Source organism: Dendropsophus ebraccatus, chromosome 14, assembly GCF_027789765.1.
Source record: "Dendropsophus ebraccatus isolate aDenEbr1 chromosome 14, aDenEbr1.pat, whole genome shotgun sequence".
NCBI classification, from domain to species: Eukaryota; Metazoa; Chordata; class Amphibia; order Anura; family Hylidae; genus Dendropsophus; species Dendropsophus ebraccatus.
In genome coordinates this window covers 21,035,893-21,058,361 of record NC_091467.1, presented here as the reverse complement: position 1 = coordinate 21,058,361, position 22,469 = coordinate 21,035,893, and the positions used below count along the sequence as shown (strand labels likewise).

Below are 22,469 nucleotides of genomic sequence, written 5' to 3'. Positions count from 1 at the left end.
AGGGTTAACTGTTTCCTAAGTGGAGTACCTCTTTGAGAAGCACTAGCGTGTTATGTATCTCAATGCATATTGTCTTGGGCTGTGTTCTAAAATAAAACAAACACATCCAAAGCTCATTAAATAGGATGGAACTTTGACTGAAGCATTGGAGGTGGGATTTAAATAAATCCGGCAAAGTTTTTTTATTTAAGTATTGTATCGCGCCCCCCCCCCCCCCAAAAAGTTATACAAATAACAATATACATTTATTACGGGAAATGCTCATAAAGTGGGAGGGATGCTCAGTGCCCTGTGTACCCCCTGCTATCATCCTCCCCAGCAGCCACAGCCCGCACAGCTCTGGGAGTCGGGTCATGACATCACCATGTTATCCAGGAAGTGACATCACCATTTTATCCAGGAAGTGAAACCTTGATGCAGAAGTGCAGGGAAAAAAGCACTTTATGGTAGACGTCACAGGGAAGAGGCCAAGGCTGCTCCATACACAGCAGGTGTTAACTGCTATCTGGTCATTTAACCCTCTAGATGCTCTAATCAGTAGATGGTGGTATTATGCGATGTTCACATGCTGTATAAACAATGGCTGTTCCACATAGCCTTAAACTGTAACTATCATTTTTAAAAACTTCTGACATATCAGAAAAGCTGATTGGTCTGGGTCCATCTGCTGAGAACCCCGCCGATCGCTAGAACAAAGGGGCTGCCGTGAGCGATCTGCTCCCTCATCTCTGCTGCGGGAGGTGACTGCTAATATGAGAAATCTACAAAATTCAGCTCCCTGCAGCAGAGATAAAGGGGTAGAGCCAGCCCATTCCTTCTAGCGATCAGCAGGGTTCATGTCGCTATGATATGTCAGAAGTTTTTAAAAATGATAGTAACAGGTGGCCATCCTGTAAGACCTCGTGTTGGCACTTCTGCAATGCAACCGCCGGGTGCTGATCTGCCAACAAAGCCTTCTGAAGGCCTCCATGGCTCCTATGTAGAACCCGAACACTCTGCCTTCGAATCCCAGTGGCTGGAGAAGATGGATGCAGCCTTCTTTTTGAGCCACCGGGAAGCAAATGCAGAGTGTTTGGGGTTTCTCAAAATCAGAATTTCTTATGGTACATTTACCCAGACAGATTTATTTAAGCCAAAGCCAGGAACAGACTGTAAACAGAACAGGTCATACTAGAAATACTGATATTTCACCTCTTTTCAAATCCATTCCTGGTTTTGGCTTCCAAAATCTGTCAGATAAATCTCTTTGTGTAAACGCACCATAAGATGAATAAATCAGCTAATTTCTACCGAGGAGAAAACAAAGAAACAGACACGTAATTTCCTTATCTTGAAGGGGTTAAGTATATTGTGTAAAACTGAAGGCAAAAAGAGATGTGTATGTATAAATCTAAAAGTTTTATTAGGACGACTGACAAAAATGCTGCCTAAAATTTACATGGTAAAAGTTTTCACAGAACCTAAGACACATGCTAGTGTAGAAAAAAAACAAAACTACAAACGACAGGTTTATACAATAAAACAGCAGAGACGCTCTATGTAACCGTTATCGTCAGGATACCGGCTACCTAAGGCTTCCAGCTCAAGAAGTTAAGAGGAGACAGGAGAGACTTAAAAAAAAAAAAAAAAAATTAAAATAAAAAAAAGCTTCACATGAACAGCACCATCTCCAAGTAACTGTTTAAAATTTCACAATTTGCCCCTACCATCCCTTAAAAAAAAGGACCCCACCCCCCCAACAAATAGATCAGGGAACGTGCTAACACCCCCCCCATCTATTAGGTAGCATGTCTGTCTTCTAGGGTCCTAGCAGCTGCCTGAAGGGTGGTGGAGTTGATGCCCCCCAGGAAGCCGCCAAACACTGAACGGGTGACGGTAACACATTGCAACATCTTTATCTTTTGGCAACAAGTTTTCCTTTCTTTGTTCAAAAGAGAAAAAATTTAAAAAAGGAAAAAAAAAATATTTTCTCCCCCACCCACCCTGAGTAACCCCAAAGTCTTTTATTTGACAGATATCACTAATAGCCAAACAATACATGCTACTCAGTAAAAAGAGTATGTAACACTAGTGGGGAAAAGGAGGAGTAGGGGCAGAGGGTACAGTGTCTCCTGGGCGTTACACATATAGCAGGAAAGACTGAATCCTGTAGCCGTCCTCCTCTCTGCCGTACCACCCACCATCCATCCGTAGTAATAACCGCTTTGTGTGGCCCTTAGTTCTTGTCTTCCTTTTTGTCGTCATCCTCTGATGGGTAGGAATGCCACGTCAGCCGTTCCTCGTAGAACGAAATCACCACTTGGGGACACTTCACATTGGCTTCTTTTGCTGGGACGAGATCGGCTTCGTCTGAGTTTTTCCTATTGGGTTAAACATGATAACATTACCATCTGTTGACTCCATGCATATAACAGGACAGCCAAAGTACAATACTAATATTCTCTGATTATCGCCCAGTGCGGACAATACTTACCATTTCATCAGGAACATTAACTCTCCACTAGAGTCTGTGGCTCCAATAATCCTTTCTGGATCTAAACCTCGAGCAAATCCACGAGGCTTCTCGACCTGTAGGAAGGAAAGGGGACGTAGTGTTAGCTAATGTGGAATAAAAGGAACACCGTATGACTATTTCGTTACTATTGGCAGAGATGACACATCTCAGTACCATAAAAGCGGTTTCAAGAAAAGAACATGGCATGACTGCCCTGGCTCCCAGCACTGTGGGCACTGGTCGGACTCCTTCAACAGTCACTGATCACAAGCTGAAGGCCCTGTAGGCACCCATGCTGGGACACAATGAAGCTGGTAGAAGAAGCCCTCGGCTTAGGGAACCAATGTAGCAGATGGGACAGCATCGGTAAGGAGCAGGATGTAGACCTGCAACATTCCCTCATTTATTGTATATGCTACTAGTGATGCACAATGCACCGAAATATTGATACTACTATCGATATTCCAGGCAAAAAAAACAGTTCGGTACCAGCATTTCCTTAGCAGCTTAACAAAGTATAGTGCAGAAAACACAGTGGCCGGCTAGTTGAGCACTGGCCATATTCTCTGTGTGCTGCCCCCTGCTCTCACCTTCTCTGCCCAGCCCGCTCTTCGCTCCCATAGGCACCAAATTCAAATAGCCGGCACTTAGCGATTGCTTTTGCCGGCTATTTTACATAGTACATGCCACTGCCACAACTGAAAGCGGCATTTAACCCGTCCTGAGCCGCTCCTTATGCAACAGGAGTCTGCTGCATATGGAGCGTCCCCCACTGGCAATGACTGCGGCCCACGATCCCGCAGGCAGCATTCATTTAACCTTTTATCCCCCTGGGACCCGCTGATGCAGTGGGGTCCCTCGCACCCGCCAGTCCCCCCCCCCTCAAGCGTCCGGGACCGTCGAACACCGTGGAGGGAGCACTAAGTGTCTACCTGAGCGGTGGGGTGGAGCAGGTGGATGTCCCTGACAGCCGTGCACAGTGTGAGGGGACGCCCCAGCTCAACCCGGAGGGATGCACCTTTCTCCTGGACATGACCAACTAGTAAGTGATGGGACCAGACTTGGGGGGCATGCCCCCTTGTGCACAACAACTCCCAGCATGCACAAGGAGGTATGCTATGAGTTGTAGTGCACAAGAAGGTATGCTGGGAGATTGAGGGGAATTAAAAAGTGTAAAAAAAAAAGTAAAAAAAAATCATAATAAGGGTGCGCTCACACGTACAGGATCTGCAGCAGATTTGATGGTGTGGATTTGACGTTGCAGATTCAAAGCAAATCTGCTGCAGATCCTGTACGTGTGAACGCACCCTAAAAGTTCTAATAATTCCCCTTTTCCCCAAAAAGTTTTTAAAAAAAGGAAACATTTGTCATCATTGCTGCGTAATTGTCCGAACTATAAAATGTAACAAAAAAAAAAAAAAAAAAAAAGGAAAAGATCAAAAAGTCACAAATAAAAAAGGGGTACATGGGGGCGTCATAGCTGCAGTTTGGGCGGGGGGAATATTATTTGTATTTTTACACATTTTTTTCAAACTTTATTTAGTATCAAAATAAAAAAACTGGTATCGGTATTGAACTCAAAATTCTGGTATGGCGACAACCCTATATGCCACTAGTACTTGAACATGTACCTTGAACCCACACCACTAAGCTGCACACCCTAAAAGTCCAGTGGCCACAAACGAGTGCCAATATGCTTGACCTGTGCTTGTTTGCGGTGCCTTTACACGACATGACAAATCGAGCTGCCCGGCTGCACAAATGATCCTGGAAACTATACTTACCATCCATGCTGCTTGTGATTCGGCATGTCTCGCCAGTCCTGAGGCCGCTGCTGTATCTTTAGGTCCAGATTCCTGCAGAATGATTGGAGGCGGCAGGGCCTGAAGATACAGCAGCGGCGGGAAGACTGTGGACCCGGATAGAAACATCGCAGATGATAAGTATACACTGCTGCTTGTTATCTGAAAACTGACGGCACAGATATACACATATCCTATATCCATATATCTGTGCTGTCAGTTTCCCTTTATCGTTATCGGCCATACATAACATTGTTTACTTAGGAAGTTGTTTGGCTGATGACGATAAATCATGATCAGCTAAAGCTCAGGCATGTGCCCAATCCTCAGCTAATTGCTGTCACTTTTACACAGGCTGATTATTAGCTGCAGGAGCATGTCTAGCAACACTCCTGGCTGATAATCGGCCTGTGTAAAAGGGCCTTTATGAAGGATCAGGCACCCAGCACAGATCAGACATATGATAACCATGTAATATATATTCTGAATGCAGGAAGGGACACAGCCTGCCTGTAGGAATGTGCACTATAAACCGCTCACACATCCTTACTGACCCCTCCTAGTCCAGCATCTCACAGGGAGAAGCGGGAGGAGGATGCTGTATGGTCAATGTCACAGCCTGTGGTATATATCCGTAATCTTCCTCGTATATGTTGGATGTATGTAGTGTAAATGCAGTCGTCTTAGTAAATTCAATAACAATTCTAATGTGTTGTGTTCATCAAAACCTCATACAAATCTGGGAATCAGGAATTGCAGCTTATGTGATTGTCAGTGTTTGGCTATAGGGGGGGCTTCATGTGTTCTTACCTCCTCTTTCTTTTTCTTGGGCTTATTACTCTCTTCACCCCCTCCTAGCTCGGTGTCGGAATCTGCCTTTCGTTTTCCATCTGCTCGCTCTGACTCATGTGCGGTTTTCTGTGACTGTAGGAACTCTGCAATGAGATCGGGGCAGTCCAGGTTCTCCTCTGGCTCCCAAGTGTTGTCCTCACTGCAAACACAAGGTAAACTCAGGTAACTAACATGGCCAGTGGTCCTTACATAAGGCCGAGTTCACACACAGCAGACCTGACCTCATCTGGAAATATTGTAGAAGTACAGAAATTTCTGCAACAAGTCTGCCTCGTGTGAATTCACCCTTTAAGTGATAATCACTCTTTGAAGCTGCAAATTTGGACCAAAAACTGATAAGAGCTACTTTCTTGATTTACGCCATGTGGACAAGTTTACACAATTTTTTTTTTTTTTTTTAAAACCCATTTAGAAACAGTGCCAAAAAGAAACAAAACATTGAAAGAGGGGGAAGAGGCAATCATACAGATTGAAATAGGTATAACAGAATGAAAAAGCATCATGGAATACCATACATGTACAGTGGTTCGTAGTAAGTTCAATAAAAACAAATTTTTTTCTCATATTATAACAGCGTCATGTCCCTTTGTGGAAGCTTCTTATCCTTATCACATCTCATTTGCATGTATATTATTAAATAACAGTATTACACTAGAACCTGGGTGCGTGATGGGCGAAGTGGCTGTGCTCCCATTTCCAATGCAGCGGCGGTCAAGCATGCACACTACCATTTAATTAAGGGTGCGTTCACACCTACAGGATCCGCAGCAGATTTTGTGGTGCAGATTTTATGCTGTGTTCAGTTATTTAAATGAAATCTGCTGCGGATCCGGTAAGGCTGGATCCACAGTAACTTGTTTTCATCCATTTTTCCATTGATTTCATTATAAAAAAAAATAAATAAAAGGATCAAAACACATCCTTTTTTTAACGTACACAAAAGGTCAGCTACGTTTTTGTCTACGTAAAAAAAAAAAGGATGCATTTTGATTTTTATAATGGAAGTCAATGGTAAAACGGATGCACACAAATGCATCCATTTTTTCCATCCGTTTTATTTTTGTAAAAAGACGGATGAAAGAAACGGATGGCACAAACGTAGTATGAACCCGGCCTAATCTGTACAGAACTGATGGAAATAGCAGACACTAGGCACCCCGCCATTAGACAACTATCACAGATCCTGTGGATAGTCAAGGGTTGGTCTTAGGGAAACCGCTTACAGTTGAGCATACACACAGGATAGCTGTTCAACATTTCCCCTCTTTACATTTAAAGAGGCCCTTTCACCCCGGCTGCCGGGGGAAGAGCCCGCCTGACCCCCGGATACTTACCCCTTCCTGGAAGACCCGGTCCGGAGCAATTTCTCCTGGGCCGGGGTCCAGAAGCAGGACTTCCAGGAAGGGGTAAGTATCCGGTACTCCACCCCGGCAGCCGGGGTGACAGGTTCCCTTTAAGCTCTCCCCCAATGTGAAGAAAAGGAAAGTAGAAAAGTCAACATCTCTACAGAGAACAAAAGGATCAGGCGGTTGGATTTCAACTGCCCAGTCCTTTTGTTCTGGTGGAGATAAGCCACGGCCAGAGGAGTATGGCATCAGCTCCTCAATTTAAAACATATGCAAGCTTAGCCTGACGTCCAGGACTGCTGTAAATAGTAAATCTGCTACTTTTTCCCTTCTATCTAAATAGCGCCAGACAACCAACAGAACGACAAATACTGACAAAGAAACAGACACATACACAGCAGCAGTGTGTGTACCTAGGCGTCACACCTACTTACTCCGAGAAGCCTTTCCACTTCAGAAGGTACTCCACCTTCCCTTTCACCACCCTCCTGTCCAGAACCTTCTCCACCACATATTCTTCCTCTTCTTCGTCCACAACTTCTTCCATTTTTTTCTTGTTTTGCTTTTTTCCCATAGAGGTCGCCAGCTTCTCGGTTGGGTGGGGGGGCCTGTATGGGGGGCAGAGAGGAAAGTAAAGCTCAAGACACTCTACCAAGACATACTAATGGCAATGAAAGAAGCACGATTAAGGATCGGACCTAAGAAAAGCGAGAGAAAGAACAGCAGCATGGAGAGGAGAGGTGGAGGGGGGGGGGCGGCTTTGGTATAAGACCCCTCCATTCACATACGTATATTAGGAACTAACAAGTCTTAAAAAGATCCGTCAACAGCAGCCGCTTGTTGGTAGTAAACATTTTTGTTTGCATTTCCTATTGAGGAAAGAAACGTAAGGGAACTGGAGAACTTTGCTTTCCATTATCTCTCGGAGGCTCTATGGTGCCAGAGGTTACATATTTGGAATTCCAGGCTCTTGTAGAGGCCGGAGCGGCCACCTCGGGTGCAGGAGGGCTAGTGGCCCATCCACATCATGAGATCCGCTGCAAGGTCTGTGATCCTGGGATGGGGAACCTTGCTCCCTCCTGCTGTTGCAAAACTACAACTCCCATCATGCCTGGACAGCCTTCGGCTGTCCAGGCATGATGGGAGTTGTAGTTTTGCAACAGCTGGAGGGAGTAAGGTTCTCCATCCCTGATTTAATATGATGGCACCCGTCTCAGGACATCCTTGTCTCGGTACCAGAACCTGTGTGTTACACATCAGCTACTGGAAACAGACAGAAGTGACCGACTGACAGTGCCCATAAGATGGCAAAGTCTGACCATATAGTGCCAACCTAAGAAAAATCAAACCCAATCACACCTCCACCTTCTGATGACCCTAAGGTGGCACCTGTAGCCCACGCTGATCCAGCGCCCAGTTGGAAATCACAGTTATGCCAGGTGATCACACCTCCAGCTTCTGATGGCCCTGTAGCCCACAGTGATCCAGTGCCCACCTGGAAAACATGGTTATGCCAGGTGATCACAGCTCCAGCTTCTGATGGCCCTAAGGTGGCACCTGTAGTGCCAGTGCCTACCTGGACATCATGGTTATGCCAGGTGATCACAGCTCTTGCCACTCTAATTGCATCTGCCCTCCTTGCCCACCACCCACCTGAGGGCATAACACTCCATTCCAACCCATTGGGCTCCAGCAGTAACTAAGTCAGACCTAAGGTGGCACCTGTAGTGCCAGTGCCTACCTGGACATCATGGTTATGCCAGGTGATCACAGCTCTAGCTTCTGATGGACCCTAAGGTGGCACCTGTAGCCCACACTGATCCAGTGCCCTCCTGGACATCATGGTCATGCCAGGTGATCACAGCTCTTGCCACTGTAATTGCATCTGCCCCCCTTGCCCACCACCCACCTGAGGGCATAACACCCCCATTCCCACCCATTGGGCTCCAGCAGTAACTAAGTTGGACCTAAGGTGGCACCTATAGTGCAAATGCCCACCTGAACATCATAGTTATGCCAGGTGATCACAGCTCTAGCTTCTGATTGCCCTAAGGTGGCACCTGTAGTGCCAGTGCCTACCTGGACATCATGGTTATGCCAGGTGATCACAGCTCTTGCCACTCTAATTGCATCTGCCCTCCTTGCCCACCACCCACCTGAGGGCATAACACCCCATTCCCACCCATTGGGCTCCAGCAGTAACTAAGTTGGACCAGGTGCTCAGACTGCCACAACTTTTCCTACAGTGAATGAATGGCGCTCATCCCGGTAAGCTCTTGTTCACACTATGCCCTAAAGTGGGCACTAAGCCGCAGTAGCACCCCCCTCCCCGGTGGGCACACACACAGCGGACGGCCATCTCACCAGTCAAGGAGTCGGGCGGGAGGGAGGCTGCTCGCGTCCCGGGCTCTCAGGCCTGCGACTGCCGCAGCGCAAGAGCCTCAGGCGGGGCTGGACCGTTATGTAACGGACAAAGGAGCCGTCCCTGGCGCGCGGCACGGCCGTCCGACCGCTCTCCCGCCTCACGTGATCCGGTTCGGTTCTGAAAATGTGGCGCCTCCAAACAAAAGGCTCTGCTCTGCCGCCACCAGGAGCCAGCACTGCGCAGGCGCCGCCCAGCCGGGCATCATGGGAGATGTAGTTTACTTTCTGCAGCATGTACCTCACGAGTGTATAGCGGGATAGCGGATTAGAAACTTTTTCAATAGAAAAGTAATAAAGGATAGAAAAGAGACGAGAAAGCGAGAGCCTGTTATTAGTAGTGTACAAATATATGGGAAATAAAGAGTGCCTGACTGAAAACTACACTTCCCATGATGCTTTGCGTGTAAGCCGGAAGTGGATAGCGGAGAAACAGCTGAGAGATAGAACCGTGAGCAGTGGTGTTTGTCGCTGGGTAAGATGTCGTGTATTTCTACTATTGTGAGGGGTGTAGGATGCGGCAATGTCGGCGATATGGTGGAGGTGCGGTATTAGGAGGGATATGTATCAGTGATATAGAGGAGGTGCGGTATTAGGAGGGATATATATCAGTGATATAGAGGAGGTGCGGTATTAGGAGATATATATATCAGTGATATAGAGGAGGTGCGGTATTAGGAGATATATATATCAGTGATATAGAGGAGGTGCGGTATTAGGAGGGATATATATCAGTGATATAGAGGAGGTGCGGTATTAGGAGGGATATATATCAGTGATATAGAGGAGGTGCGGTATTAGGGATATATATCAGTGATATAGTGGAGGTGCGGTATTAGGGATATATATCAGTGATATAGAGGAGGTGCGGTATTAGGGATATATATCAGTGATATAGTGGAGGTGCGGTATTAGGAGGGATATATATCAGTGATATAGAGGAGGTGCGGTATTAGGAGGGATATATATCAGTGATATAGAGGAGGTGCGGTATTAGGGATATATATCAGTGATATAGAGGAGGTGCGGTATTAGGAGGGATATATATCAGTGATATAGAGGAGGTGCGGTATTAGGAGGGTATATATCAGTGATATAGAGGAGGTGCGGTATTAGGAGGGATATATATCAGTGATATAGAGGAGGTGCGGTATTCGGAGGGATATATATCAGTGATATAGAGGAGGTGCGGTATTCGGAGGGATATATATCAGTGATATAGAGGAGGTGCGGTAATAGGGATATATATCAGTGATATGGTGGAGGTGCGGTATTAGGAGAGTATATATATCAGTGATATAGAGGAGGTGCGGTATTAGGAGGGATATAAATCAGTGATATAGAGGAGGTGCGGTATTAGGAGGGATATATATCAGTGATATAGAGGAGGTGCGGTATTAGGAGGGATATATATCAGTGATATAGAGGAGGTGCGGTATTAGGAGGGATATATCAGTGATATAGAGGAGGTGCGGTATTAGGAGGGATATATCAGTGATATAGAGGAGGTGCGGTATTAGGAGATATATATATCAGTGATATAGAGGAGGTGCGGTATTAGGGATATATATATCAGTGATATAGAGGAGGTGCGGTATTAGGGATATATATATCAGTGATATAGAGGAGGTGCGGTATTAGGAGGGATATATATCAGTGATATAGAGGAGGTGCGGTATTAGGGATATATATATCAGTGATATAGAGGAGGTGCGGTATTAGGAGGGATATATATCAGTGATATAGAGGAGGTGCGGTATTAGGAGATATATATATCAGTGATATGGTGGAGGTGCGGTATTAGGAGGGATATATATCAGTGATATAGAGGAGGTGCGGTATTAGGAGGGATATATATCAGTGATATAGAGGAGGTGCGGTATTAGGAGGGATATATATCAGTGATATGGTGGAGGTGCGGTATTAGGGATATATATCAGTTATATACTGGAGGTGCGGTATTAGGGATATATATCAGTGATATAGAGGAGGTGCGGTATTAGGAGGGATATATATCAGTGATATAGAGGAGGTGCGGTATTAGGAGATATATATCAGTGATATATCGGAGGTGCGGTATTAGGAGATATATATCAGTGATATAGAGGAGGTGCGGTATTAGGAGGGATATATATCAGTGATATAGAGGAGGTGCGGTATTAGGAGGGATATATATCAGTGATATAGAGGAGGTGCGGTATTAGGAGGGATATATATCAGTGATATAGAGGAGGTGCGGTATTAGGAGGGATATATATCAGTGATATAGAGGAGGTGCGGTATTAGGGATATATATATCAGTGATATAGAGGAGGTGCGGTATTAGGAGGGATATATATCAGTGATATAGAGGAGGTGCGGTATTAGGGATATATATATCAGTGATATAGAGGAGGTGCGGTATTAGGAGGGATATATATCAGTGATATAGAGGAGGTGCGGTATTAGGAGGGATATATATCAGTGATATAGAGGAGGTGCGGTATTAGGGATATATATATCAGTGATATAGAGGAGGTGCGGTATTAGGAGGGATATATATCAGTGATATAGAGGAGGTGCGGTATTAGGAGGGATATATATCAGTGATATAGTGGAGGTGCGGTATTAGGGATATATATCAGTGATATAGTGGAGGTGCGGTATTAGGGATATATATCAGTGATATATCGGAGGTGCGGTATTAGGAGATATATATCAGTGATATAGAGGAGGTGCGGTATTAGGAGAGATATATATCAGTGATATAGCTGAGGTGCGGTATTAGGAGGGATATATATCAGTGATATAGAGGAGGTGCGGTATTAGGAGGGTATATATCAGTGATATAGAGGAGGTGCGGTATTAGGAGGGATATATATCAGTGATATAGAGGAGGTGCGGTATTAGGAGGGATATATATCAGTGATATAGAGGAGGTGCGGTATTAGGAGGGTATATATCAGTGATATAGAGGATGTGCGGTATTAGGAGGGTATATATCAGTGATATAGAGGAGGTGCGGTATTAGGAGGGATATATATCAGTGATATAGAGGAGGTGCGGTATTAGGGATATATATCAGTGATATATCGGAGGTGCGGTATTAGGAGATATATATCAGTGATATATATATCTCCTAATACCGCACCTCCACTATATCACTAATATATCCCTCCTAATACCGCACCTCCTCTATATCACTGATATATATCCCTCCTAATACCGCACCTCCTCTATATCACTGATATATATATCTCCTAATACCGCACCTCCTCTATATCACTGATATATATCCCTCCTAATACCGCACCTCCTCTATATCACTGATATATATATCTCCTAATACCGCACCTCCTCTATATCACTGATATATATCCCTCCTAATACCGCACCTCCTCTATATCACTGATATATATATCTCCTAATACCGCACCTCCTCTATATCAGTGATATAGAGGAGGTGCGGTATTAGGAGATATATATCAGTGATATATCGGAGGTGCGGTATTAGGAGATATATATCAGTGATATAGAGGAGGTGCGGTATTAGGAGATATATATATCAGTGATATAGAGGAGGTGCGGTATTAGGAGGGATATATATCAGTGATATAGAGGAGGTGCGGTATTAGGAGGGATATATATCAGTGATATAGTGGAGGTGCGGTATTAGGAGATATATATATCAGTGATATAGAGGAGGTGCGGTATTAGGAGAGATATATATCAGTGATATAGAGGAGGTGCGGTATTAGGAGGGATATATCAGTGATATAGTGGAGGTGCGGTATTAGGGATATATATCAGTGATATAGTGGAGGTGCGGTATTAGGAGGGTATATATCAGTGATATAGAGGAGGTGCGGTATTAGGAGGGTATATATATCAGTGATATAGAGGAGGTGCGGTATTAGGAAGGATATATATCAGTGATATAGAGGAGGTGCGGTATTAGGAGGGTATATATCAGTGATATAGAGGAGGTGCGGTATTAGGAGGGTATATATCAGTGATATAGAGGAGGTGCGGTATTAGGAGGGATATATATCAGTGATATAGAGGAGGTGCGGTATTAGGAGGGATATATCAGTGATATAGAGGAGGTGCGGTATTAGGAGGGATATATATCAGTGATATAGAGGAGGTGCGGTATTAGGAGGGATATATATCAGTGATATAGTGGAGGTGCGGTATTAGGAGATATATATATCAGTGATATAGTGGAGGTGCGGTATTAGGGATATATATCAGTGATATAGAGGAGGTGCGGTATTAGGAGGGATATATATCAGTGATATAGAGGAGGTGCGGTATTAGGAGGGTATATATCAGTGATATAGAGGAGGTGCGGTATTAGGAGGGATATATATCAGTGATATAGAGGAGGTGCGGTACTAGGAGGGATATATATCAGTGATATAGAGGAGGTGCGGTATTAGGAGGGATATATCAGTGATATAGTGGAGGTGCGGTATTAGGGATATATATCAGTGATATAGTGGAGGTGCGGTATTAGGAGGGTATATATCAGTGATATAGAGGAGGTGCGGTATTAGGAGGGTATATATATCAGTGATATAGAGGAGGTGCGGTATTAGGAGGGATATATATCAGTGATATAGAGGAGGTGCGGTATTAGGAGGGTATATATCAGTGATATAGAGGAGGTGCGGTATTAGGAGGGATATATATCAGTGATATAGAGGAGGTGCGGTATTAGGAGGGTATATATCAGTGATATAGAGGAGGTGTGATATTATGTGCTGAGATCATGGCTTTGTTCCTATTACAGATGACAGCTTTTCCAGAGATGTATCAGAGTAATCTAGAGGAAGAGGTAAGAGTTGCTGCTTGGGGTAGTGTGTGTGTGTGTGTGTGTGTGTGTAGGGGGGGGAGGGGCAGTGGAAGGAACATGGATATGGACACATAGGAGTTACATTACAGCCTAGCGGCCATATTGGTTGCTTCTGTCCTACAAATTGTTACAACTAACAAGCGGCTGAATACTATATCTGCTAAGTATCCAGAACAAAATTTATATTACATTGTGTGTTGTTATATGTTATATGACCAGTTTCCTCTCCTCATGTACTGTACATCCAGTGGGACGGAAACATGTTAATGCCGAGTGGTGTCTCCATTTTTTTCTTTATAACGGGGGCGCTGCAAGCAGTAATTTTTTGCCTGCTCAAATACTGCAGCCCCAGAAGTGATTTTGTGCTTTATCACAGCCTGATACTGCTGACGTGCAGGACTACACAGAGACGTCCAATATAACCTAGTTAGTTTATTATCTTGGGGGAGTTGTCATGGGGAAAAGTTGTGCGTCATACTGTATACATATACCAGCATGGTCCCTGGGCTCTTCTCCACCTCCTCCTTCCTCTCTTACCTGTGTAATTGTGATTTCATTGTCAGTCTCCTTACACTTCCTATTGGGTATAGTGGGAATCACAGAGCTCACACTGTATGGGAACAGCTGAGCCTGTACATCAAGGACTCCACGGAACTGTAGTTCTGTAATCATATCATAGAGAAGGAAGGTCCTGGCAGGGCTGTAGTGTGATATGTCCTATTGTAATGCTTGTCGAAGTCGCTAAAGTAGTCAGATAGGAACAAAGACACAATACTTTTATTTTTCTTCTGTAATCTGTTACATTTATGTTTTTGGTATATCCATGATCTCTCTTTACCTGTCATACTTGCTATTCTTACCTCTCCGTGCTTTCCTGATGTCTTCCTGTGCCATCTTTGGGTCCCTGGCTGAATGGTCCCACCTCCACTTCCTCCAGGTGGACCAGTCTACGCAGTGACAGCCTGCTCAGCCAATCACTGATTGAGATGGGACAGCACCGCGGCCAGTGATTGGTTGAGCAAGCTGTCACTGCTAAGACAAGTCCATCTCAGAAGTGGAGGCGGGATTGTTTAGTTGGGACCTGAAGATGACGCGGGAGGACATCGGGGGAGCACAGAGAGGTAAGAATAGCCGTTTTATGTTCTCTGCCAAAGCAGCACTCTATCAAAAGTTTTAAATGAGAGGAATACCCCTTTAAGTGGCTTTTTTTTAGCCGCAACCTGATTTTACATCAGCTGATTATTATTTATTTAAGATATGTTCTGGGTGTGTAAATTCTAGAACATAAAAACCAACATAAATAAAGTAAATGGAGGACTGGTACATAGAGAGAACCCTGCACTCGGCAAGGTGAGGGGGCAGCTGGGCCCACTGCAGTGAAGGGTCAGAGATATTGTAGGTTGTAGAGGATGAAACATATAGCTGATAGACATTCTGGGATCGTGGATGGAGAGGGGGCATAGAAGTGGTAGAGAAATGTACCATCATAGAACTGTAATATTACATGGACAACCACCCATCTCAATGATTACCCTGTAATACAAAGATAGCTTGAGCACTCTAAAACAGGAGCTGATGGTACAGGTTGGCTCTTAGAGGGGGTTCTGAGTAGGGAACCCCCTCAATAGGGCATATGGGCAGGGGTTTCCTTCATTACAGCCATATAACCTCCTATACATATATATGCTTCCTATATGCTTGAATGGTCTGGATATGGTAATAATATGTATTTTATGTGAAGATATCCAACTCCTTTGGTGGTGAGAAGTTGGGAGATTCTGACAGTCGATTGACGGAAGAAGCATCCGATACCCTTTATGTAGCCTGATGTGGCATGGTTGTTGCTTTGCTAGTTTAGGAATCTCAAAAATATTTCATATTGGTGCATTAATAATGTATTCTATGAAACTCCTTCATCTTTTCCTTTTTATTTTGGTCCAGGAGTTTATCACTGTACGTGTACAGGACCCCCGCCTGCAGAATGAGGGATCATGGACCTCCTACGTGGATTACAAAATATTCCTGCATGTAAGTCCTTATGTTACAGTCCAGAAGCCTGCATGCTGTGTTCATCCTGTGCATACTGATTCATGAATAAAGCACCTGGGCAGCAGGCTTATATATATCATGTCTGGGGAAAGCTGCTTGACAGGAGACCTAACTGATGTGTACAGGTTATCACATATGCCTGTTATTAGTAACACCTAACAATAATAAATCCTGCAGAGCCCCCCCCCCCCCCATATATAATGGAAAGAAGGATTCGTATAATGGGAACCACATGTACATGGCAGCAGTAATCGCCCCGGCTTCTCATCCTCCTGCCGGTGGATTGTATTGTGTCTCTCAAATCCCCCTGCACCGGCCTCACAACCAGGATCATGCAGATGCTGTGATCCAGAAACACAATTGCTGGGTTTCTATAGACCTCAGTGTCCTGCTGGTATTGTGTGCTCCCCCCACCCGAGGCCTGGGAGCTGCATACTTCTGATGGGGCCTCCATTATTCACAGCTGCCTTCTCGCTGACCACTATGGCTCTGTATATTCCACATAGATGTAGAAGCTAGTTCACACACTCAAATCCATCACATCCAGTCAGATTACAGCCCCTGTTTTTCTGAGGTGGTCTCACCTGTTAGAGCAGGGATCTGATTGGTGACTACTAGAGATGAGCATGTAAGTACTCTGGTGGATAAGGTGAGACTGTCATGTTTATGTTTTATATAAGGAAGAGCCCGGCACTCACCAAGTAGATTATGCTTCTTTATTGTAGTGTAGCAAACATATGGTACAAGGACGCGTTTCGGCCAAGCATGGCCTTCATCAGCTTAGGGGTGTACAACACCCCTAAGCTGATGAAGGCCATGCTTGGCCGAAACGCGTCCTTGTACCATATGTTTGCTACACTACAATAAAGAAGCATAATCTACTTGGTGAGTGCCGGGCTCTTCCTAATATCTGAACATTTTTCTCACCTCGAGCACCACCGCCACGGAAGTGCCGTCTTCTACATATTTCTATGTTTTATATAAGGGCAGTGCTATATAAGAAGTTTTTAGGTGCCGGAGGACCCCTTTAAGGGGTCGGAGCTGTTCTGGCAGCACAGGTGCGGCTTACACAATATTGTGTGTTTTTTTTGTCCTTAGAAATGGGAATACACATATGACATGGCTCAGTAGAATCTAGAGAAAGGGTCAGCCAAGCATTGTGTTTGACCATACTTGTATTTTGGTGTTTTGCTGTAAGAACTGGGACTGCCCCGGGTCTGTGCACAGCTTGTTTGTTTGCGTTTATATGTTTACTTGCTTTGTTGTTCAAGTGCTAATAAAGTTGTTCCTGTATTTTAATTAGTTAAAGCCCCCAGATGAACTTTTAAAGGGAATGTATCACCTATATTTTTTTTCTGCCAGTTAGTGCCAGATCCCAAAACATGATTTTTTCCAGTTGTAATTTTGTTTTTGTACACTATTATCATGTTGACTGATCTGTTTTTAACAGCATTAAGAGAGATGCTTTTCAAGGAGCTGTCCTAGTGACTTTAATGGGGAGGGTTTCTGAGCATGGTCTATGACCTTCACAGAGGTCATTCCACAGGTAGGGGGAGGCTTAACTGTAAACTGTATCTGTTTTATCTATACACTGGTTTCACCTTTACTGTGTACTTCTGGCTTTGATGATAAAAAGGCACGATTGGAAAGTGATCTGTACAGAACAGGAACTAATGATTCAAGATTCCCATAGACTTAAAAGAGTACTACAGAGAAAAAAAATGTCTTCAAATCAACTGGTGTCAGAAAGTTATACAGATTTGTATATTACTTCTACTTAAAAATCTTAAGTCTTCCAGTTCTTATCAGCTGCTGTATGTCCTGCAGGAAGTGGTGTATTCTTTCCAGTCTGACACAGTGCTCTGTGCTGCCACCTCTGTCCATGTCAGGAACTGTCCAGAGGAGGAGCAAATCCCCATAGAAAACCTCATCTGTTCTGGACAGTTCCTGTCATAGACAGAGGTGGCAGCAGGGAGCACTGTGAATATACAACTTCCTGCAGGACATGAAGCAGATTTTTTTCAAATTAATTTATTTACAAGTCTATATTACTTTCAAACACCAGTTGACCTTTTCTCTAAATTTAATGTACTCTATAATGATTATTTCTGAACATAGAAAACATTTCTGATGAATGGAGATTTGTTCTGTCAGTCAGAAATTACATTTTTACCCTCGGACATCATAAAAGATCAGTTTAGTGTTTGGCCATACCATGGGCATTGTATGGGCACTAAAAGGATTCAGGGCACTACTGTGGATAGTGACTGGCTGAGCGGGCCTTCATTACTAAGAAGTTTTAAAGTAGAAAGAGTAAGAGTCGTAAGCTCAGGGACTGGAGGACATCACAGAGGAAGCTGCTGTAGGAGAGTGTGTTTTTTTAATTTTTTTTTATTTTTATGAACCTGAATTAGAGATGACAGATTCTCCTGGATTTTATAACCTAATGTGATATGAGGAACAGAGGTGCTTCTCCATCTCGCCATGCACAGCCCGACTTTCTGCCTGATGGTGGTCACTGGAGCTGTGATTGTCTATAATAGGATATGGCAGCGAGTGCATGAATGTGAGGGGGGAGACACCTGGTGCTGCCTGCACAGCTGCTGACCCCGACCATTGATCTATTTCATTATCTTTTGTAGACAAACAGCAAGGCCTTCACTGCTAAGACATCATGTGTCAGGAGGAGATACCGGGAGTTTGCTTGGCTGAGAAAGCAGCTTCAGAATTATGCCGGATTAGTGTGAGTAATGTGGAAATCTTCCAGTCCCTGATTTCATCTTCCATTGTTCTTCTCCATCTAAGGCTCCATTCACACGGAGCAAAACTGGTGTAATCGCGCCAGCCTCCCTGTCATAATGACAGTCTATGGGAGGCTCGCATGCCTCCTCTCTTCGCTTCTCTCGGCGCTGAAGAATGGACATGTCCATTCTTCAGCACAGAGAGAGGAGGCGCGCGAGCCATCATTATGACAGGGAGTTTTGCTCAGTGTGAACAGAGCCTAAGGCTGCATTCCCACGTTCCGTGTTCCTCATGAAAAAAACGGACATGGAATTCCTGTAACGGACTCTCCCCCGCCCGGGCAGCATCTGTGATAAGATGCTGGGAGCGGGGGAACTGTACAGATTTGCGCCGCGCTGTAATGAATCAGCCGTGCGGCTCTGTCATTACAGCGCGGCGCATATCTGTACAGTTCCCCCGCTGAGCTGCAATACCAGACAAAGCCTGTGCAGGAGTGTGGCACTGTTTTTGAAAGAAAGTGGACATGTGAGCTGTCCCGTTGTGGATGTTAGACTGGACTCCTTATAGTTCTATCCATTGGATAGTGACCTTTATTATATCCACCAGGCCTGTACCAGCTTTACCAGGAAAACTTCCCTTTCACATTGGCTGCACAGATGACTTTATTGAGCAAAGGCGGCGGGGGCTTCAGCAGTTCCTAGAACAGTAAGTATTCCATCATGGCTGTATCTGTCAATGGCTTCCTAAAGCCAACATGTCGCACACAGAAAACTAGACATTTAGGGAAGCTTCACACGCAACGTGTCACAAATCTGCAGCAGATTTGACTAAATGAATGAAAACCGCAGCAGATTTGACAGTGCGGATTTAATGCTGTGTTCATTCATTTGGTCAAATCTGCTGCGGTTTCGCAGCAGAAAATCCGCTGCAATCCGGTATGTGTGAAGCTACCCTTAGATTGATCCATCATGGCTGAATGTGGGCACCATGTTGTGTCATCAATGGGGTGCAGCGTCTGTTGTTTCACCACACACCTCTGATGCACCAGTCTTTTCTACATGTATGTTGGGGGAGATTTATCAAACATGGTGTAAAGTGAAACTGGCTCAGTTGCCCCTAGCAACCAATCAGATTCCACCTTTCATTTTCCAAAGAGTCTGTGAGGAATGAAAGGTGGAATCTGATTGGTTGCTAGGGGCAACTGAGCCATGTTTGATGTTTAGTGTTTACTGTGATCTTGATGTATACCCTTACATCGATCACCATTCACTGCAGATGTGCTCCTTTCCGGTTGCTATTGTTTTGTCTGGATCCTTCACCTGGAACGTGACTGACCTGTAATCACGGAGGAAGTGGCAGCGGCTTCCTATCAATATTCTCTCTCCAGAGGGCACTCATCGCCATAGCGACCACTCCAGTCAGCAACTGGGGGAGGAAGCCGCACAGAGGAGATAAGGAGCAGCTGCCCTTTCCTCTCTGTAACTGCTGCTGCCGAATTAAAATTCAGGGTACATACAGTATACAGCAGGGGAAGTCCAACAGACTCGATGTATCTTATGTGTTTGATCTTCTTCTATGGGATGGCCGCCCCCTGGAAGGTTATTTTTATGTGTAGTCTCCACTGTAGTACTGCTATGCTAGAAATCCTATATAAACAGGCCATTATTGGGATTCACACTAATAAATATAAATGTATAAGGTAATTGGTACTAACTGCACCATGGTTTACTTTTGGCCTGAAGTAAGACCTCTAATAGTTAGTCTAAACATAGACTGGACAGTCTAAGACCATGTTCACACAATGTATGTTTTGCATGAATCATTGCTGTTTTTGCAATTTGCAACAACGGCCATGATTTATACAAAACATAGGTTGTATTTGAATGAATGAATACACCTAGTATACGCTCCCGCCGGGATTCCATCCCGCTGCACGAAAAACGGACTTGACAGTTTTCTGCGGCACAGACAAGTCAATTCACACAATGGAGGGCGCGGCTTCGGCCGCACGCTCCATTGTGTACAGTGGTGAATTGGGATGTGGGTGAACGCTGATACGCCTGCATCCCAATTCAACAGAAATGAAGATCATCCGGCTGGTACTGTAGTACCGCCCGGGATGATCTTCTCTGACACTGGCCATTCTGTGACCCGGCTGGGTCACAGAATGGCCGGTCTCATATGCCATGTGAACATGGCCTAAAGCTGCATTGGGTTTAGCAGAGAGACTGAGTAGACATATAGACCGGTTTCAGTAAATCTATAAAATGCCCTGGCTGGACTGTGCTTGTTGCAGCCATCATTAGGCGCAGGTTTCCATATATGCTTATAATACACATCCTGGCATGCATAATAAATGAGTTGTGGCTGCTGCGCTCTCTCTGATCCCCTCTTTCTTTTTGTTGGCAGAGTTGTGCAGAACATGGTCCTCTTGTCAGACAGTCAGCTGCATCTCTTCCTGCAGAGCCAGCTCTCGGTGGGCGACATTGAAGCCTGTGTAAAGGGCCGTCGACCATATACTGCTACAGAAGCCATCCTAAATTACGCCATATCCAACCGAGGATGGACGCAAGAAGAAACTCCGTCTAGGTAGTAGACAAGGACCTGTACGTTACCTGGTAATGGAGGTGTAAAGGGAAAGTCATGGCTCGCACTAGGACACTTTGCACTTTACCTCGGAGTTATAATAGGAATGGGCAGAGCGCCCCTTGTGTTACCCGGTCCACATCCGCCTCTGGCACTATATAATGTGGATAAAGGTGTGCTGAGTCATCAGGAATACATTACACTGTTTCATGTGTAAATCTGAAAATGGCTTTGATAATGATTCAACTGGAATCTCTGTATGAAAGCTGAGACCTGTACGGAGAGCAGCTGCTGACCTGCATTGTGGATGTACCGCACTGACAATAACAGTATTGTTTACTAGTCCTCTCAGCATCACCAAGACCTGGACATCTGGGGCCACTGTTTGTTTCCAGAATATTTCTTAGGCCCCCTGGTGGTTAAATATGCAATACGTCTTGATTGGAAACTGGTGTTCTAGCGAAAAGCTTTAGTGTTTCTGATCTAGCTTTTCAGTCTTTTTTTTTTTTTTTTTTGTAGTAATGCGGCTCTGTAAGAGAGATGCAATACACCAAAAACCTTACCAGTATCCTCCATGCCTGGAGGGTGAACACATGATGTCTGCTACCTGGAATATTTTCTTTTCTTATCCGGCACCTTATTATCTCAATTTGGGGATTTTTTTTTTTACAATAAATAAGCAGTTTAAATGGCACAAGTTTATTCTTTTTTCCTTTTTATACTAGAGCTTTTGTACCAGTAACGAACAGAATTGAAGGCTACTATACACTGTTTGCATCTGCGCTGTGTTTTCATGTATAACTGATTGGATTTTAGGGTTCTGAAGATCGAAGGAGCGCTCCAGTGGTCGGACAGCTTGCTATCTCCAATGGTGCGTTTACACACACAGATTATCTGTCAGATTTTTTTAAGCCACAACCAGGAATGGATTTAAAAAAAAAGGATAAATCTCAGTCTTTCCTTTATGACCTGTTCTCTGTCTATAATCTGTTCCTGGCTTTGGCTTCAAAAATCTGTCAGATAATCTGTTTGTGCAAACACACCATTATTGAACACCCCTTTAGGCTGGGTTTGCACACAGTATTTTTGCTCAGTATTTTGGTACTCATATTGCAACCAAAACCAGGAGTGGATTGAAAACAGAGAGAGGTTGTGTTCACACACTGTTGAAATTTAGTGGCTAACCGTCGTTTTTTTGACAAACAACAGCCAATGTTTTAAAATACGCCAATTATTTGCCTTTAAATGACGACCATCCACTAAATTTCACCAGTGTAAGAACATAGCCTTTCTCTGTTTTCAATCCACTCCTGGTTTTGGATGCAATATGAGGACCACAA

General features: G+C 44.4%; 2 protein-coding genes across 2 annotated transcripts; one reads left to right on the top strand and one right to left on the bottom strand.

Annotated features, from left to right (window-relative positions):
• Positions 1 to 1,383: 1,383 nt before the first annotated feature.
• CBX1 (chromobox 1) lies at positions 1,384 to 9,110 on the bottom strand. Its single transcript, XM_069952322.1, has 5 exons — positions 8,859 to 9,110; positions 6,929 to 7,102; positions 5,107 to 5,287; positions 2,474 to 2,568; positions 1,384 to 2,360 (listed from the first exon to the last, which is right to left on the bottom strand). Exons 2-5 carry the CDS (start codon positions 7,066 to 7,068, stop codon positions 2,216 to 2,218), a joined length of 561 nt encoding a protein of 186 aa, XP_069808423.1. The 5' UTR covers positions 7,069 to 7,102; positions 8,859 to 9,110; the 3' UTR covers positions 1,384 to 2,215.
• On the top strand, positions 8,971 to 21,202 carry SNX11 (sorting nexin 11). Its single transcript, XM_069952321.1, has 6 exons — positions 8,971 to 9,390; positions 13,690 to 13,734; positions 15,694 to 15,780; positions 18,444 to 18,544; positions 19,150 to 19,248; positions 20,953 to 21,202. Exons 1-6 carry the CDS (start codon positions 9,268 to 9,270, stop codon positions 21,134 to 21,136), a joined length of 639 nt encoding a protein of 212 aa, XP_069808422.1. The 5' UTR covers positions 8,971 to 9,267; the 3' UTR covers positions 21,137 to 21,202.
• Positions 21,203 to 22,469: the final 1,267 nt, after the last annotated feature.

What these genes read in the sequence shown, in the direction of transcription:
- CBX1 (XM_069952322.1), bottom strand. Translation starts at nt 7,068, where the DNA reads ATGGGAAAAAAGCAAAACAAGAAAAAAATGGAAGAAGTTGTGGACGAA. An exon ending in CCAAGAAAAAGAAAGAGGAG is followed by an intron (nt 2,569 to 5,106) that starts GTAAGAACACAT and finishes TCCTTCCTACAG; the next exon opens with GTCGAGAAGCCTCGTGGATT. An exon ending in TTAATGTTCCTGATGAAATG is followed by an intron (nt 2,361 to 2,473) that starts GTAAGTATTGTC and finishes TTAACCCAATAG; the next exon opens with GAAAAACTCAGACGAAGCCG.
- SNX11 (XM_069952321.1), top strand. Translation starts at nt 9,268, where the DNA reads ATGGGAAATAAAGAGTGCCTGACTGAAAACTACACTTCCCATGATGCT. An exon ending in AGAGTAATCTAGAGGAAGAG is followed by an intron (nt 13,735 to 15,693) that starts GTAAGAGTTGCT and finishes ATTTTGGTCCAG; the next exon opens with GAGTTTATCACTGTACGTGT. An exon ending in CTTCAGCAGTTCCTAGAACA is followed by an intron (nt 19,249 to 20,952) that starts GTAAGTATTCCA and finishes TTTTGTTGGCAG; the next exon opens with AGTTGTGCAGAACATGGTCC.